This window comes from Meles meles, chromosome 8 (genome assembly GCF_922984935.1).
Source record: "Meles meles chromosome 8, mMelMel3.1 paternal haplotype, whole genome shotgun sequence".
NCBI lineage: Eukaryota > Metazoa > Chordata > Mammalia > Carnivora > Mustelidae > Meles > Meles meles.
The window spans coordinates 29,127,761-29,146,326 of NC_060073.1; the positions used below are offsets into that span (position 1 = coordinate 29,127,761).

General features: G+C 46.9%; 1 protein-coding gene across 2 annotated transcripts in view; it reads left to right on the top strand.

The window, feature by feature from the left end:
* Nucleotides 1–18,566, top strand: part of SLC1A2 (solute carrier family 1 member 2) — a 144,693-nt gene that overhangs the window by 3,836 nt on the left and 122,291 nt on the right. The window contains exon 1 of one of the 2 annotated variants that reach the window (XM_046014958.1): nt 9,245–9,434. The exons of the other annotated variant lie outside the window; for it this stretch is intronic. Within the exon in view, the coding sequence (XP_045870914.1) occupies nt 9,403–9,434 (32 nt within the window). The 5' untranslated portion in view covers nt 9,245–9,402. Of the gene's footprint in view, nt 1–9,244; nt 9,435–18,566 lie in introns of those variants that run through there. 2 annotated transcript variants of the gene reach the window in all.

Sequence of the window (18,566 nt, forward strand, 5' to 3'; positions counted from 1 at the left end):
ATTATTTCAAGCAAACAAAAGCAAAACAACCATTGCCATCTCCCTCCTCCCCTGGGGAATGAGGTTGAGGTCAGTGGGAGGAAGAGCTTTCGGACTGGACTTATTGGAAAACCAGTGGAGGGCATGGGTTTCGGGTCCAAAGGGGTTTGCGTATTGCATGCCTCGGGCTTCGCTGCCGTTTTCATTTCTCATTTTGAAGAACATAAAAATCAGCCTCCTTGGGTAAAAGAGATAATAATGGAATTATGAAAAAGCCATTTCGTGTTTATTGAGACAGCCTCTTGTGAGTGACTGGAAGCTCAATTCTAACAAGAAACAATTTCCAAATCCAAACGAAACTGGATTTTCACCAATGAAGCGGAAGTGCCAGGGTGTTAAAAAACCAAAAGACGGGTCTGCCCGTCAGTATCAACGGCCCCTTCTTGTGCTCTTTTATATAACACGATTAGGTGCTGTCTCCTTTTGCTTCAAATTTAAGGAGATTGTCAGACGAGGTAAAGTGCCTAAGAGGTAGTGCTTGGGTTGCAGAAACCAGCAATATTTAATAGCTCTGAATGAAATTTCTGGGTCATTGTGCCATAAATCCTGGAGATCCCAGATTGCAAAGCTTTTCCCTGTTTGAGGCTCAACACAGGTTGATTTCAATGTAAATTCCCCGTCCCCACCCTCCTCCATGACTGTCTGACCAATGCCCAGATGTCTGGTTTTCCCCCATTAAAAGGCAAACTAAACAGTTTTCCATGCTGATTTTCCCCCCAAGGGACTGGCTAGCATCTCAGAACTGAATCTACTCTCCGTTTCAATGACCTACGATGATTATTTTAATCGAATAAGACACCAATAATTTAAAACCTTCTAGCAATAGCAGACAGGAGAATACCTCTCTAGATAAAATTTTAGCTTTGCTCACATTTTAAGAACTTGTCCTTGAAGTCTGGAAAAAAAAAAAAATCGAACAAATGCCATATACCGCCTTGCTTGCAGACTTCTCTCCTTGCTCTTAACAGCTTGTTGGGGGCAAGCAGGATGTTTCATAGCAAGGGTTTTAGAACCCAGATTGTGACAAATCTCTTTATTTACCAGATCCCGTGCGTGCTCTCTTCTCCCTCTGCCCACCCCTCACCCCTCAGTGTACCAAGTGCCAAGTCCTTGGAATAAATTCATTAAAGGAGTATTTAAAAATACCTCATTGCTCCCATCTCCACGTGTTCCATCATTGATTGGAGGCAGATGGGCCGCATATTTGTCAGTAGAGTAGAAAAGGACTAGCATCTCGTTATAAATCTGTCTGGTTGGCTTCAAGTGATGGCAGAAAGAACAATGGGCCAGCGGTATCAAAGACAAATGGACATAAGGGAAGATCCTCAAACTTTTAAAAAGAGCAACTCATTTTCTTCGTGTTTTGCTTTTTTTTTTCTCCCCAAATGGTTGTTTTTCAGGTGTTGCTGTTTATTTACTTATCTCTCACCCATGTATCTATTTCATTTTCTGTGTGGATGAGCAGGTACGACTTCTGTCTGCTGAAACGCCACCTGGTGTTTTGGGCAATCTTGGTAGCTCCTTGGGATTGTAGACTCATTGAGCAAGCGTTGTCCTTTAAAGATGGACTCAACTCTATTTTGGTGGCTGGACTTGGTCTGTGTGAATCCTGGCTCCCTCTAGGATACGTGACGGCTCATGTTCAAGACCTTGAGTGAAGTCCCTGGAGACAAGAAGGGAGGTGTTTCCCTCCCACACACCCCTGTGTGTTAGAGCCTTCATTTAAATCACCGAGAGTACTTTCTTCTGTTACATTTGGTCAGAGGTGCCATCTGTCACTCGCCCTTCGTCATCTGGCACGGGACTGACTCGCGTGCGCTCCTGCCGTTCCGGGTTCCCAGGCACTCTGATCTCGGGATCACAGGGCTGGTGGCAAGGTTGGATGGAGGTGGGTCTGAGGCTCATCTGTGTCCCAAGCATGGCTCTTCCGACAGCACTAGCCAGTAGGTACTGGATCCCTGCACACTGTATGCGGCCCCCAGACAAGAATGTTTCGGGTTACATAGGATTTTGAAAATTTTAGAATTATTTCCCTATAAACCTCTTTCACCTGAAAAAGGAATCCTGATTCTGGCTTCTGGCAAACATTGGGAAAGTTGATGGCAGGGGGTCTGTCTTTTGTCTTCGTATAATTTATTGAGTGATTACAGCCCTGTGTTGTTTTCAATATTTTAGATGTATGAATTTATTTACTCCCCACAACAGTGTGATGCATAAGGACTGTTATCATTCCCATTTTACAGGTATAGAAATTGAGGCATAGAAAGATTAAGGAACTCGCCCAAGGTTTCACAGTTAGTGAGTGGCCGAGACAAGCTGTAAATCCAGGCAGCCAGGCTCTGGCACCCTGGGCCCTAACCATTAAAGGGCACTGCTTAGACATACAGGACTGAGGTCCACTGGGGCCAAGTGGCTGTCCCTTGAGATAGGGCACATGCTTTCCGGGTTGGGCAGTCTTTTCTGAGACTCCTGGCGCACGTCGCCTGCTCGACCCCTTACCTCTCCAAGGCAGCCTTTGAGAGAATGAGAGCTTGTGTTCTGTCCTCCTCCAGGATGTCACTGCCCAGTGGTTGTGGATTGGGAGAATTCTTTGAAACCTATCTCAAGGACATGAAAGGTAATTCCAGATACTTTTTCTTGTTAAGCCTTTAACCACTACCTTCTTGTTATTTCCTTTAACTTTGCTCTGGGTTGTTCTCGATGATCAGTTCTTTTGCGATTATTGGTTGTCAGGATGCCAGACACACAGTCTTACCTGGACACAGTGCTCTGAAACAGCCCAGGCCGGGCATGACCACACGGGTCCCACCCTTCAGAACACTGAGCCCTGAACATTCATTTCTTAGCGGCAAATGTAGCCGAGTCTGTGGCAGCTCTGGCGTTTATCCTTTCCTGCGTGATTTCAAGTGTATCAGTTTAGGATTTTGGCTTTGCTTCCCCACTTTCCTGAAACAGCTGTTGTCCTGCCCTTTTAGGAGTAGGGCTGATATTGTCGTGGGTTTTTTTGTTTGTTTGTTTGCTTGTTTTTTTGTTTTTACAACATATGCAGACAGTGATGACTAGAGATGTCTTTTAAGTCGAGGAAAACACTTTCCAGAGGTCATATTGCTGTGTTATAAGCACAGTTTGTTATCACTCAATAGATGGCAGTAGATGTGAGCGCTTCATCCGACTGGTGGTTTGACTCCCTTTGGAAGCCCCCGGGTTCTTAGGGACTCCCAAACCCACAGTGTTCCATTCTTTTTTCATTGGAAAGAAAAAATTGTCTCCACCAAATCTGTCATTTAGTATTTGTGAGCCAACTGTCCTACGTCACCAGTGTTCATAGAGATCACCATAAACAAATATAAATAGGGCCATTCGTTTGAATTTATTCCCAGTCTGTGTGGCTATACATATAAGATTTCATTAAATCCTTGGAAAATTCTTGTGGGATATTATGCTTGTTTTACAGATGGAGAATCTGATGCTTTGAGGAATTTTGATTTTATGCTGTTATTGGGTGCTTTTTTTTTTCACGTAATTCTAATGTGTTTCAACGTATCCACATTTTGCTGTTAATTCACATTTCCTTAAAATTTCACAGTCGCTCCCTATGTTTGTTTTAGCGGCAGCAGATGGATGAAACATTTTGGTTAAAGGAAACAAGATAGCCGAGTGTCCTTGCAAAAAGGGATGATAAAGAATTTAAGAGGCAGTGCACAATGGCAATGATTATGGAGACGTTAACTTAACATTGAATGGAGATGTGACATTCAAGAAGATGCTGCCGCTAAAAAAGAGAGGGAATAAGTTGAGGCAACTGAGAACAATGGCGAGACCCCAGCCAGGACATCAAACAATTTCAAGTTTGAAATTCTCTTGAAACTCAAGAGAATTTCAAGTAGAAGAAGCCGTTGCCTTGCACGGAGGGAGATAAGGTGAAAGAAGACAGATAAAACAAGCAAAGTGTTCTTTTTCTGTTAGGTATCAGGCAAAGCCAACTGCTGCAGACCAAATGCATTTTTGTTTTTGTCTCAGTCTGTAATTAAAAGGGCAGTTGTGATCTGATAACCAGCTTTGTTGGGAAAGTGGATGGAAGTCAATGTGAACAAAGCTTAATTAGATAACTTGTCTAGAGGTGAAATGGACGGATATCAGCTGACAACACTCACCTCAGACACTTGGAGGGGACTCATGGTCCCCAGGGAATGGGTTCTTCTCTTACTGTTTTATAAGGAACATATGGTCTGGGAAAAGTGTCAAAAATAAGTTTGGGACTAATTTCTCAGAATCGAATAGAGAGTAATGGAATTATAGACCGAATCTATTTCCCTGGTGTTTCTCTGGGATTCAAAGTCATCAATCAGCAGACATTAGTAAAATCATTCTAGGATAGAAGCTCCGAAGGGATCATTGATTTTTTGATCATGATGAATTGCTAACATTTCAGATGAAGAGCTAATCATTTGTTTATCTGTTAGTCTGAGAATATTCAAATTTGGCTTCTCTTCAAGACACTGATACATTGGGTTTGAGGCAATGCTGTTGGTTGGCTGGGAGGCACCCCGAGGTGGAGAGGTGGAGACTTGCCTGCATGAAGTTCATTGAGGGGAGCTGGCGGCGTAAATCCCTGTGGAAGAGGGAAGGGAGTAAGGATGGGCAGGGAAACCGTCCCATCAAAGGGCTCAGCCCATCCCAGAGGAAGCTCTGGCTGGGGATGTTTCTTCAGAAAGATCCTGCATTGAGAGAAGAGGTCTGGCATTTCTACCCCTGCATCTGCACTGCAGGCCCCGGCAGGGGGCGGGGGCAAAGGTGGGGGGGTGCAGGGAGGGGAGGGGGAATAAATCTTATAGTCCTGAAGGTGGGGAGCATGGGAGTCTCGGTGGCACACCACAGTATCCATTAGTGACTTCCAATACAAACATTTCAGACATAATAAAATAATGGATACAGTCACCTTCGATCTGAATATCCAGGTCTCCACAAAGCTATTTCTGGAATAAAATGCTATACCTTCAAAGAGTATGTGGTTGGGGGAGAAGGGTGAGGAGAAGATGCGTTCTGGTGGGCAGAGATGGGGAGAACGAGTAGACATCACCTTACCCAGGTTTAGCTGTCACCCACGCAGCCCCCAGGGACAGATGACAGAAGCCCTTCTCTGCACTCCAGATCTGCCAGAGGTTTCTGGAAGCAACAGGAGGATGGTTATCTGAAATTGCTGCCTAGGAGAGGGTTCTCAACTCTTGCTCTTGGAAGGGTCCACAAAGAGCAATAGATCAATACGTAGGGAGTCAGAGTATAGTTATTATTTGATACTTCCAGTGTTGGCAGCAACTGTTTCTGAATTCCTGCTAGTGTATTTCCCATGGAGTGCTTACCTTGGGGAAAGGTGGGCGGTAAACTGGATAACCACTTGGTAATCAATTTGGTTTAGCGCACTGGGTTAGAATTTTTTGTGGGACATCAGGTGGGACCTGAGCAGCTGGCTATAAGAGATTCTGGGGGGCCTTGATGGAGTGGTATTTATGATCACAGTCATAAGTGAGCTCACCCGGAGAGATCCTGAGGCTAGAAGTGCTCGGAGAAGAATCCTGGGATGCTCTAGTGTCTACAGATGGGCGGGGGCGGGGGGGGCGCGATTCAGGAGTTGCAGGGTACTGAGAAATAAGCAGGGAATCAGAAGAGAGCAGGTGTCTTGGAATGGGAGACAGGGCCACACGCTATAGAGAGGTAAAGTAATAGAAGTACTGAAAAGTATCATTGGATCCATCAATTTCAAGGCAATCACTGACCTGTGCCAGAGCACAGTCAGCAAAGTGGTGGTTACTGTTACCATGTTGGTGTGGGTTGAGAATGGATGGAGAAAAGAGGAACGTAGTTGGTTTTTGTTTTTTCAGGAGTGGCAATCAAGGAGAGGATGGGAATAGGAAAGTGGATGCAGGAGAGATTACATTTTAGCTTTTTTTTTTTTTTTTTCAGTTTTAGGACGGATTATGCTAAGGGAAAGGTTTGATTGGTGATGGCAGTGTCTTCTTGGGTTCCCCTTGTGGAAGCTGATGAAAGAAAGTATTGCAACTAGGGTGTAATCATTGCTTGTCCTGGAGGTTCCTGCAGGGGAGGGCAGGGTGGCTCTGTGACACTTGGCCATAGTTCTTATAGACTTCCCGTTTGCCAATCCTACAGCCCATGGTGTGGGGTAGGACAACTTAGCACAGAGGGCGAGGAAAATGTCACCTGCCTGGCCTGTCCAATCTGGGCCTCCCATCCCGGTGATCCATGGAGTGACAGATGGGGTAGACAGCTAGAGTGGGATAGATTTTAGTAATGATTGTCTTTATTTTTTAAGATTTAACTTCTGGAAGCCATTCTAAGTCTTCCTAGCTGGGATTCTTCTCTTCCGCCACAAGGGTTCATTTGTACTCTTGGGGAGCTAGTGAAATATCTTTGGACTCATTCTTGATCCCCATTTTCTCCACTATGCATGCTCTTTGGATCACTTCTTGGGCCTTTTCACACCACATGCATATTGAACACTCTAAAACGTCTATTTCTAGCTCAGACCTCTTCTCCACACTCTGGATTCATATCTCTGATCATCTAATTGACATCTCCCTTTGTGCGATGCATAGACATCTCCAGATTACTGCGTGGACAACAGAACTCTTGATACTTTTTTTCCTGCGAATGTAACCCTGTGCCTTCCCAAGTTTCTCCCTTCTCAACAAAGGGCATTAGCATCCATCTGGCCATTCAAAGTGAGCGTGTAGGTATTCCCCTTGTTTCTTTTATCTCTTCCATCAGCCCCAACCTACAAGCTGTCTCAGTCCCATCTCCTAAATGGATCTTTGCCACAACCCTCACGTCCACTCATGGCTCTACTGGAAACCTTTCAGTGCCTCAACTACCCCCCAGTCCTGTCCACCCCTTTAGGGTTTATTACCTTTGTCTGGACCCCTTCCTACCCTCCACCCACCGCCGTTCTTCAGCAGGCTGGCATCCTTTAATCCTACAGCATCCCTCAGTTCTCCGTGCAAACACCATTTCCCAGAGAGGTCTTCTCCCATCCCTCCAAAACCCAGGTCTCCCTTTCTTAGCTCCATGTCATCCCCTTCATTTGCTTCCTTCACGACCTCAGGAATAGTGTTTAAATATTGTATTTATTTACCTTTTGGCTTGCCTCTACCTCCCTCCTGGCATGTAAACACTGGCGGCTGGTCCATCATCGCCTCCCCTAGATCCTGACAGCATGCACTCAATAAACATTTATTGATTGAATGTGCATCAGCCTCACCCAGCCAGGGGAGGCAGGGAGGGCTTCTCAGAAGAGGTGACATTTGGGCTGGGTCTCTTCCGGGGAGTGTGTTCCCATTACGCTTTGTTCAGCCCTCTCTTAACAGCTCTTCGTGCTAACAGGGTGTGCTGTTGCCTTGTCTATCTGCTCACCATCCTGGTGTCTGAGATCAGGACTGTTCATTTCTTTGTGGCTTGATTTATTACCATTATCACAATGCGTGTGGGTGTAATTGAGTTGTCTAGCTTGGGAAGGATACCTGCTAGGGCATTCAAAGGCCAGAGGAGATGGTTATTTAAAATTTTTTTAAAAAAGATTTTATTTATTTATTTGGCAGAGAGATTAAGCACAAGAAGGGGGAACCGCAGAGGGAGATGGAGAAGCAGGCTCCCCACAGAGCTGGGAGCCTCATGCGGGCTCCATCCCAGGGCCCTGGGATCATGACCTGAGCTGAAGGCAGACACTTAACCCACTGAGTCACCCATGCACCCCCAGAAAGGGATGGTTTTAAGAGGGCATCCGGGACCCCTTAAAATGTAGAGAGATGTCCTTTTGCTTCTTGGGACATGTCCTCTTTTTAAGGTTCTGCCCAGAAATCAGTAACCAGACTTTTGACTGCTAAGTGTTGCTAAGGTTCAGGTAGGTTATAAGAATAACTAGTTGGGCAACAGCTCATCTTGCGAAGCCTCAAATGTATTTGTTATACCCGGTCATGTTCCTGTGCTCTTGTCTGGGAAAGATTACACACTCCTGTCACTGCTGCTGTCTTAAAAATGCAGGAAAGTTGAATCAGGTGAGACCTATGACCCCTAGCTCCCCATCTTTCCCAAGGACCACCTGCCTCCTCTCAGAATGATGTCTTCTCCCCCCTTTTCCTCATGCCTTGTGGAGGAAAACAAGGAGAAGCTAGCATGGTATGATATTCACACACAAAAAAAGATTTCTTAAGTCATAGGTGATGTTTAAATTACATCAGTGAATAAAATCCAAGGTTCATTAGTTCAACTGCTTATAGAACTGATTCAGAAAAAAAAAAAAATTTCCTGAAAGCTGACAAAGTTACTGTTAAATTGATGCTTTTTCACTTTTAAAGAGATTCGGTATGTATTTAATCATCCCAACAGAGTTCTCTCTGGTTTCCTATTGGGGTTGGAAACAAGAGCAAGGAGTCCAGAAATAATACATTTTGTAGTTGATGTATGCATTTTCTGGGAGCCTAAACAAAAGCATTTGGTGTTTCTCTATTTCCTGGAGTGAAGTTCTCCTCTGAAGTTTTCTGGTGGCGGGACACGTTGAGGGGTATTTTTTGTGTCCTTGGTGGGATGAGAGAATGAAAACTCTGGCGTCGTCTTTCTTGACTCTCAGTGAGAATTCTGAGATTGGGGGAAGGGCCAGTTAGTGAAACCCTCTTTCCGAGCCTTATGGGAAAGTCTTCAGCTGAAACCACCCCATCATCCTAATGGCAAATGCTGGATTCCTCCTGGATTCTGGCCAGGGCGCTCACACCCCGGTGTTGGAGGTAAAAGTAGAATCAAAACAGGACATTGTGTTTTCCAGTTTCCTCAGGCATGGAAGTCATTATTAATGGAGAGAAACGAGCAGACACGGATCATGTTTTTACTTTATTTGCTTTCTTTTTCCCTGTGAAGACGCTCAGTGGGTTTCCAGGAAAAGTAAACCCCAGATCCCACGCAATCTGCCCATAATTGTTCTTCGGCGATCAGAAGGACCAAACCAGTTTGTCCGGAAGGGGGCACTGTGGAGCCCACGTCGGCTCGCCAGCCCGAGAGTGGTAATTTTCCTGCAGTGCTGAAGCCAGAGCCAGAGGGCAAACTGTCTCTTTCCCAGGCCAACACCAGCTGTTGTCTTGGTTTTTTTAAAGAAAGGAAACCCTACTGCTTGGATTATTACATTTCAAGTGACCTGGAGTTGCTAAGTCACCGGGGGGGACCAGAACTCCCCAGCCCCTGGGGTTACCCCTGGGAGGAGAGGTTGAGAGAGAGTTGACGGCGTCTCATTTACCATCCTGGTCCGGGGTCCTCCTCCCTGTCATCAGCCACCTGCCTTCTCCCTGAGAGTCATCGGTGCCGATGGAGAAAGACTCACTGGTACCAGAGTTCCGGTATGTCCAAACTGGTTTTGTCTGGGTTGTTGTCAGACTTTTAAGGTGAAGGGGCAACCATGGGGAAAAGGAGAGGCCTTTAACCAGGGAGAAAAAGACACTTGAAGGATTGAAAAGTACATTTTGAAAGGGCTGAAAAGGACATAATAAGCAACACAAGAATGGGAGTATGGCAACAGTAACCCCTCTTTTCAGAAGGTCTAACCGACCGCCCCAGGAGGCCAGCTTGTATTCCAAACCCCATTGGAAGCAGGCAACAAAGTTAAGACAGGCGTGAAAACGCGGCGTGTTTGTTACAGGGAGCACTCCCTTGGGAGGAGGCCGGAGAAGGGTCAGGGACTTGGGTCCATATGCCTGTCGGAAGAGGTCTTCCCTCTCCACTTTGGAGCTAAGCCGCTGAGGCCGGCCAGTGAGATGAAGCCGGTCGCGTGTTTTCAGCAGCAGGCAAATCACCGTTCCGTCCAGCTGTGACTGCAGTGATGAATCAGAGGGCGTTTTAAATTAACCTTTTGAGTTCTCCTCTCATGGAACCACAGGGTGTTTGTTGAATAAACAAACGAAAGCGGTCAAAAAACTCCCCGGATGAGTTCTTTACGATAATAATTTCTTGTTCCTCCTTCCAGAGAATCTGGGATTGAGTACAAACCAAGAAGTTCAGGGACGCGGGGCCAGCGTTAGGGGCCTGCGATGGGCAGTAGCACAGGGCCTGAGCTCACAAGGGACGGAGATTTGGTTTAACCCTCCACCGTCACCATCTTGAAATTTTTTTTTTTTAAAGATTATTTATTTATTTATTTGTCAGAGAGAGAGAGACAGAGAGAAAGATCACAAGTAGGCAGAGAGGCAGGCCGAGGCAGAGGGAGAAGCAGGCTCCCTGCCGAGCAAGGAGCCCGATATGGGACTTGATCCCAGGATGCTAGGATCATGACCTGAGCTGAAAGCAGCTGCTTAACCAACTGAGCCACCCAGGCGTCTCACCATCTTGAAATTCTTAACAAGGGGCCTAGTGTTTTCAGTTGGCACTGGGCCTTGCGAATGATGGGGCCAGTCCCGCAGGGAAGGCACCGATGCGCGGGCCAAATGAAATACTACATGTGGTGGCAGTGAACGTGATGGAGAGGATGACCCCGAGGACATCTCATCTCTTGCTGTGCACTAAGACATTCCAATAATGACATCCTTTGCATAAAACAGCTTATAGAAAACCTTATAACCAGCGTTGCACAGCGCTTGCAAGGGTGTGTTTTATCCTCGGAAAGAGCCCGGCGAAATTTGCTGTTGCGCCCTTACGTGCAGTATAACTGCAGGAAAGTTAATTAACCTCTCTGAGACCCCGAGTATTTGTCTATTACATAGAGACAGTATCAGTCAGTTGATAGGGCTCGGGAAGGAGTAAGTCATGTGTATGCGGCACTTGGGATGGTATCCAGGACATGGAGGACACTCCGTAGTGCAGGCTGTCCTCCTTGAACCCCACTCAAGTCAGCGGAGGCTAGATCAGTCTTCTGACTTTCCGAATTAGATTGTGAACACTCAGTTCATACCCATAGGTATGTTTGCTAATTCTTTCTCCTGGAGCTACAGGTGATAAGCTGAGAAAGTAGGTCCTGGACTTCTTTGATCTCACCAGTGGTGTGTTTGTATTAGTGTAGGTTTGTTTGAAGGCTTTTCTCCTACATGCTTTTAACCCTTGAACTCGAAACACCTCCGACTCCAAAATGCAGGGTGGCTTTTCCAGTGTGCCTCTGTCTGACACCAGCAGGTGCCCCACAGTTCAACTTAGTTCTGACGCTACCTCCCTGGAATTAGCCTCACATCCCATAAGCAAAGGGCTCAGTCCCATTGGACGGCCCCCACTTGGTTGCCAGTGGGAAACCCACATTGTGCTTCTCATCGACTGGATGAACATCCAGGGGCTTCCCACGGCCCCCTTCGCAGGTCTGATAATGCGCTAGGATGACTCGTACACAACTCAGGGAAACGCTTTGCTTATGTCTCCCTGTTTATTACAAAGGACGCCACTTAGAAGCAGCCAAATGGAAGAGAGGCATGGGACAAGGAATTGGGGACGGGACGTGGTGCCCTCTCTTGGCTCACCACCATCCCGGCACCTTGATGCATTTAGCAACCCAGAAGCTCTTAAAGCGTCCTTGAGGGTTTTCGGTAGAGGTTTTGCTACATAGGCTGATTGAATCACCACCCGTTGGTGGTTAACTCTGTGTCCAGCTCTTCTCTCTCCCCAGAGGTCGGGGGGTTGGGGCTGAAACATAAATATATAAAACATAAAAAATCGTACGCAGCAGCTCAGCCCTAAAAGATTTCTATATGGTTTTAAAGGGAAATCAAGTAGTTAGGAAGGCTTTTGTGTTTTTCTTTTTTAAAAAATGTTATCTCGGGGGCACCTGGGTGGCTCAGTGGTTTAAGCTGCTGCCTTCGGCTCAGGTCATGATCTCAGGGTCCTGGGATCGAGTCCCACATCGGGCTCTCTGCTCAGCAGGGAGCCTGCTTCCCTCTCACTCTCTCTGTCTGCCTCTCTGCCTACTTACGATCTCTCTCTGTCAAATAAATAAATAAGTAAAATCTTTTAAAAAAAATGTTATCTCTGTTAAATTTTCATGGGACTCTGATTTTTCAGGGATGACCCTATATGATTTGTGATGGGAGTAAGCCATATGAAGGCACCATTCCGTAACGGTGGAGTGTTTATCCATAACAAATGTATTCATTATGCAGGAAATCCATACTGGTTAGACACAAACAAGATTAAAAAAAAAAAAACACCTATTCTGTCACTAACCAGCGATAAGTATCTTTCTCGTTGGTATATTTCCTTTCAGACTAAATGTGTATTTGCACATGAATACATTTGTAATAAGCATGGAAATGCGGTGTACAGATTGCCCTATAAAATAATTTTTGACCTGACAGTGTGTTACGAACATCCGTTCATAAGTAAATCGATATACACTTAATTAACTGCTATAGTTTCTGTTTAGTGGATGTATCATCACTTGGGAAGCCAAGCCTGCGTAGTCTGCCATTAATGTGTGCTTCAGAAGTTACACTGTTACAAACGTCCCTGTGTATACCCTATGCAAACCTGTCTGTCTCCTGATTTCCTCGGGGTAGATAGCCGGCGGTGGCATCGCCGGGTCAGATGGTACACACGTCCTCTCCCCACATAGCTCCCAGCTGCAGCGTCTGAGCAGGGATGGGAGGTTCAAATGACCGAACGCACTTGTCTTTTTTGAGTCTATTTCACCGCAGTGTCTATTAATTGTAGTTGTAATACAGAATGGCTCTGGGGTTCGCTTTAATTCCCGGCAAAACAGCTGAGCCTGGTGTAGATGAAGAAATGTCTTTTCTTGGCACTTGGTTAAAAAAATTTTAACTGTCTTGGGGGGGGGTCATCCTCTTTCACATGCCACGTCAGTCTAGATGGAAATGATCCTGTTCTTTTTGTTTTAAGGGCTTTTACACACAGTGTAGAACATTCTTATGATTTCCTTTTCTGGTAACTGTGTGGAGTTCATACTGCGTTTTTAAGCGGTTAACTTTTCTCTAACAAGTGCTTTCTGTAAGTAACAAGGCGGGGGGCTCTTCTTACTGGCGTGGGCTTGTTCCTTTGTGCCCTGTCCTTTCGCTTCCCCTGGAAGGAGCTGAATACTTCTTCTGGTCTGACAAGCCACGTACAGCTGGAGAAAGGCATCCTCTCCAGTGTGGACATTGCCATGTTGCCTCACACGTCCTTAACCTTCCTGTCTCAAGATCCAGCTCTGCCCCTTACCCCAGCCCCCTCCCCACCTCTGGTTGCGGTCCTCTGGATTTTACACCTCAGTTTTATGCAGATGACACCTACCTAACAATCAGGCAGGGAGAATCTTCTGATTTGGCTTCATTATCTGGGAAGGTCAAGCTCAAGGTGCTGGGTCCGAGTAATGAAAAGTGTTCGCTTTGGTTTCCCATCTTGGGAGACACCCGTAGTGGGCTAAATGTCTGTTAAAGGCCAACTCTTGACTTCCTTTCGGCTGATGGGAAAGAGGGCAATTCAGGGAGTAGGGGAAGAAGAGAGGGGGAGCGATAAAGACATGCTAAGGTGTCAGCGTAATGGGGTTGCTCTTTCGGCCTGGGAGACACAGACTGTGGCTGAACACTTTTTATTTGGGGAGTAATTTGCCGGCTGCAAATAAATGCTCACAAAGTCTCTCCTCGAATTGGGTAGTGACCCAGGCACCGGCGGGCTCTGCTGGGCTGATGTGGCGTCCTTCCTTCCTGTCGGAGAGGCTCTGAATGGGCTCTCTCTAAAATGCAACATACTCTGTTCTGGTGGGTTTCACAGCTCCATGGAGCTAAGTAGGAGGCTATGCCTTTAAAAAAATTTTTTATCTCTCTGAAGATGAGATAACTCACATCACCTCTTAGAGTCGGGCGGTGGCATTCCTATTTATTACCTGACAAACCACAGACCCCAGGTATCTCTTTGATCAGGCTTCACTTCATGCTATGTGTGATTGTTGTAGGCTTAGTCTCCTCTGGACTGCTCACCATGGGTTGCCCTTCAAGTCTGGGCTCTGTTTCCTTGGCCAAATGCAGACTGTATTTTTGTTCCATCCCTTTCAAAAGTAAGAGTGGTCAGTGCAGGTGAAATTGTACTGGAAATGAATGCCCAATGGGCTTCAATGGCGTGTTAAGGATAATAAAGTGTTTCTACTTGCTGTTACCGTGGACTCAGAATGTCCCAGAACATTTGGCCCAGCCCCCTCATTAGGCTGAGCCCCACAGTCAAAGTAGGTTAAGGAGACCTGGGTTTTAGCCCTCGCTCTTCCACCGACTTCTGGACCAGAAATCTATTTATTCTATCTCATTTTTTCTCCCTGCCCACGATGTGAGCTTTAGAAGGCACGTTGCCCACTTTACCTGTGTTCTTCCCTGCACCTTGGACCTCAGGTCCCCAGAGTCTGGCTGGTCTGGGACGCCTGGGACGGTTGTCCCTCAACACCGTGCTGCTCCCTCTGTAGTCTTGCTGGAGGGGTGAGGTGGGGGAAAGCCAAATTTCCTTTAGTTTCTCTGCCCTTAATGCCCCAGAGCCTCTCACATATGTGGGGGTTGTGAATGGACAGACTTTATCAAAGATTCGTGAACAGTGAGAAGCAATGATGATTTAAAAAAAGATAAACATAAAAATCACTATTCTCAGTGCTTAAGAGAAAAAGAATCCAAAACATTTGACAGGAGGTCTCCTAAGAGATGAGCTCACGCCCGGTGCCAGCTTGAGGTCTAAACTTAGAGGAAGAGCTCCTCCGCCGGTCTCCCTCTGGGCAAGACCCCTCCTGCACAGTGTGCTGGGTGTTGTCCTGGGACCTCATCTGCCCTCCCTGCTCAGGACAGCTCATGATTGTTCACGGTGGAATGTTCCTGAAGTCACCATGAATCACCGTGGAGGGCACAGCCATCAGCAGGGGAGGCATTCTCTCTGGCCCTTGGGGGAGCCTCCTCCTGAGTCTCCAGGATCCCTGGGGTCCTTTCGGTCCCTATTAACCACAGCCTGTGTTCACCACCCGAGGCCCGTGGGCTCCTGAGGATGGCAGGTCCCCGTGAGCAGTGCACCGTACCGACTGGGAAGAGATGTTCTGCTCAAGATGCAACATACTCTGCAGCTCTGTCCTCCATGGGGCACGGAGACATTTAGCTCCGCTGTGCATCACCTTCTCCCCACCCTCCCGGTCACGCCCAGTGGCGTGGCGGTGCAGTTGAGCTGGGACTCCGCACCGTGCCTGACCGCACCAGGGGCCGATTGGGCCTGGTCGCTTCCATGAACTAGATCAGAATCCCCAGGCCTGGGTTTTCCTGGAATTCTGTCCTGTTCTTGGCTGGTGGGACGGAGGCCTTCAAGCAGAGGAAGAGGAGTCCAGGTGTGACAGTGACATGAACTCTCCAGGAAGAGGGAGGGGGTCAGCCCACCTTGCTTGTTCTGGCTTTTTCGGCTGAGTCGCCCAGTCATTTTCTACAGGTTAAAAAAAAAAAAAAGTTCATGCTCCTTTGACTGAAGTTCAGGAATTTTTATTTTTAATCAGCAGAGTTGAATTAGCTATTCACACTGTCATGTATAGCCTTTTGCCCAAGTGGGCTCAGGCTCGCGGATCGGCACGTCCAGCATCCAGGGGTATGCGCGTCGTGGGGGGCCGGAGTGAGGCAGTGCTCAGCAGTGTCCGACCCGGCGGCTCACGTGTCTCTGATGCCCCACACCTGGCCGAGGGCCCGGTCAGGGGACGAGTGTGCACCTCAGGCCTTCATTGCAGTATTGTGATGGGGGTCCACCACTGTGTAGCTGGGTGGTGGCTAGAAGGATCGTTCCTAGATAAGGATGAGCCTTATCTAGGACAGAGGCGTTTACCTCTCCAAATAAGACCCCTGGGGTTTGCTTGAGATTTATTCAGGGGCTGGGGCAGGAGCTAGTGATTGGAAGGGGGTGAGCTTGCAAACGGCTGAGGGAGGGAGGGAGGGAGAAAGGGAGGGCTCCATGGGGTGGGCTGGAGAGCCCTGGGTCATGGTTACAGGAGATTCTCAAGGGTCATGGGCCTCCTTCCAGATGTTCTCAGGAGGATAAAGCCGGGCTGGGGTGGAGGTAGTGGGGAGCAAGAGGAAATGTGTAGAAACACATAGTAATGAAACAGAGTCTCTGTTCTCTCCTAACTTTTGAGCTGAGAACATTTTATTTTATTTTATCTTACTTTATTTTTGAAAGGTTTTATTTGTTCATCTGAGAGAGACAGAGAGAACACAGGCAGTGGCAGGAGCAGGGGGAGAGGGAGAAGCACAGTCCCGGCTGAGCAGGAAGCCCAATGCCCAGAACCCTGAGATCCTGACCTAAGCCAAGGGCAGAGGCTTAACCAACTGAGCCCCCCCGATGCCCCCAAACCAGAATGTTTTAAATAACAAGTCTTCACAATGTCTTTTAAATATCCACATGCCATTTTAAGATGCATATTTTATTCATATTTATAATGATTTTCATATTTTTGGTTTGGGAGGGTTCGTAGATTACTAAAGGGAATGTTCAAAAGTCAGAGGAAAAGTGGCCGGTGACTTTTTTTTTTTTTTCAAATTTGTAAAATATCCTTTCCATTTTATCTGAATGCTTCTTTTTGGTTACCAAATCCCGATTTGGTTAAAAGCTTAGCAATGAGTATCAGTTTGGAGATTATTTGTGCCGTCTCTGTCCCAGACAGTAAGGAGCAGAAAGAAGGGAAGGGTGGACTGTGCAGGCTGTGGGTCACCTGCAGCCAGCTGGCTTTGCAGGACCAGAGAAAGGACCCCTGTGGCAGTAAGATCAGGGGCTGGACTTGCCTCTGTCTTCCACCAAAGCAGCTTTAGAAATCAGGGCTCTCTTGGAATAGCACACCGACCCCTAGCTCAAGTCCAAGTAAAATGTGGTGCCATTCACTGATTTAACAGACGCTCCTGATCCTCCACTAAGTGTGAAAGGGTGGCCTTCTGTGAGTCGGTCAGATACAGCCACCATCTGGCAGCCACGTGGAGCCTGGGAGCCTGGTGCCCCAGAGATAATGCGCCTCAGTCTTCTGCTCCCTGCTTTCTTCTTGCCCTAAAAGAAGTACAAGGCACCTGGTGCCAAGAAGGAGCCAAGGACGGTTGAATCTAGGACCAGCTACTTCCTGCATGAGTGACTTAGCCTCAGAGCCTCAGGATCTGTCCCTACTAGAAAGTAGAGATGAATAGCATCTACCTGCAGGGCTGTCATTAAGGTCATGTGTCATAAGATCGGTGCTGGAACAAGTAGGTGCTCAGAAAAAGGTTGCTTTTTTTTTTTAAGATTTTATTTATTTATTTGACAGACAGAGATCACAAGTAGGCAGAGAGGCAGGCAGAGAGAGAGGAGAAAGCAGGCTCCCTGCTGAGCAGAGAGTGGGATGCAGGACTCGATCCCAGGACTCTGGGATCATGACCTGAGCCGAAGGCAGAGGCTTTAACCCACTGAGCCACCCAGGTGCCCTGTGAAAAAAAGGTTGCTTTTTAAAGACGTATTATCACTCAAGCACAGTTGTGCTTTTATTTATTTGGGATACCTCAAACTGAGCCTCGAGATAGAAAAACCCTGCAAAATGTGTCAATGCTAGGCATGCCCACACACCCCAAGTACACATGTATACCCCGCTGCTGCCAAACCTTGCAGAAAAAGAGATCCCGAGGATGCCAAGTCTGGATAGACCCTGTAAAGGACTTGGGGCTTCCTTTGTAGATGGCTTTCCAAGCACCCCCCCATGGCCACTGGGAAAAGACTCAGGGGGTCTTTACTGAGCAGCTAAAAGGTGGCACGTGGAAGCTCAAACTCTCTGATGTGCCAGGGTTGCAAGTACAAGTAGAACAACGACTTCAGTAAGCGGAAATACTCTGGTCCTGGAAATTTCTAGTAGTTGGTGTGGGATGACCCTGAGCAGCAGCAGAGGCAGGCTTCCTCTGCCTACAGCTGGTGACTTCCACCACCCAGGACGCAGGGGGGCGCTGCAGCCCCACTTTTCCTCCAGGACTAGAGGGAGGCCGTCCTTGGGTTTCCCGACTGAGCCTTGAAAGATCTCAGGTTTCCTTTGCGCTTGCATGATTTCACATTCTCTGGACCTTCCTAGGTGGAAATCCCCAGGGTCCTAAGAAAACACACGAAACACCTAGAAAATGTGCGTGGTTTCTTTAAGCCAGGGAACTTAAAAAATTTTTCAGGAAATATGTTTTCCTTGAAACAAAGATTTATAAGTATGTATCAGCCAAAAAGAATTCCATACACCCCTTGAGAACAGTCTTCAACATACACACAGACACACACAGACACACACACGTGTGCACAAAACAGTGCAGTTATAAATGATTTTTATTTATTTACCAACATGAGGCGTCACTCTGCAAACTATTCTCTTATTTGCTTTGTCACTTAACAACAGCCCCAGGAAACTTTTTCAGTCTTTCCCACACGTATTTATTTATTTTTTTCCAGAGTGACTTTGTTTACATATCTGGGACCATCAAACCTGAGGTTTAGAGTCCTAAGGCATTATGATCGAAAGATGAAAAACAGGGCCTCTGAAATGAAAGTTTCGAACCCAAGTGAAGAGAGGCTTGAAA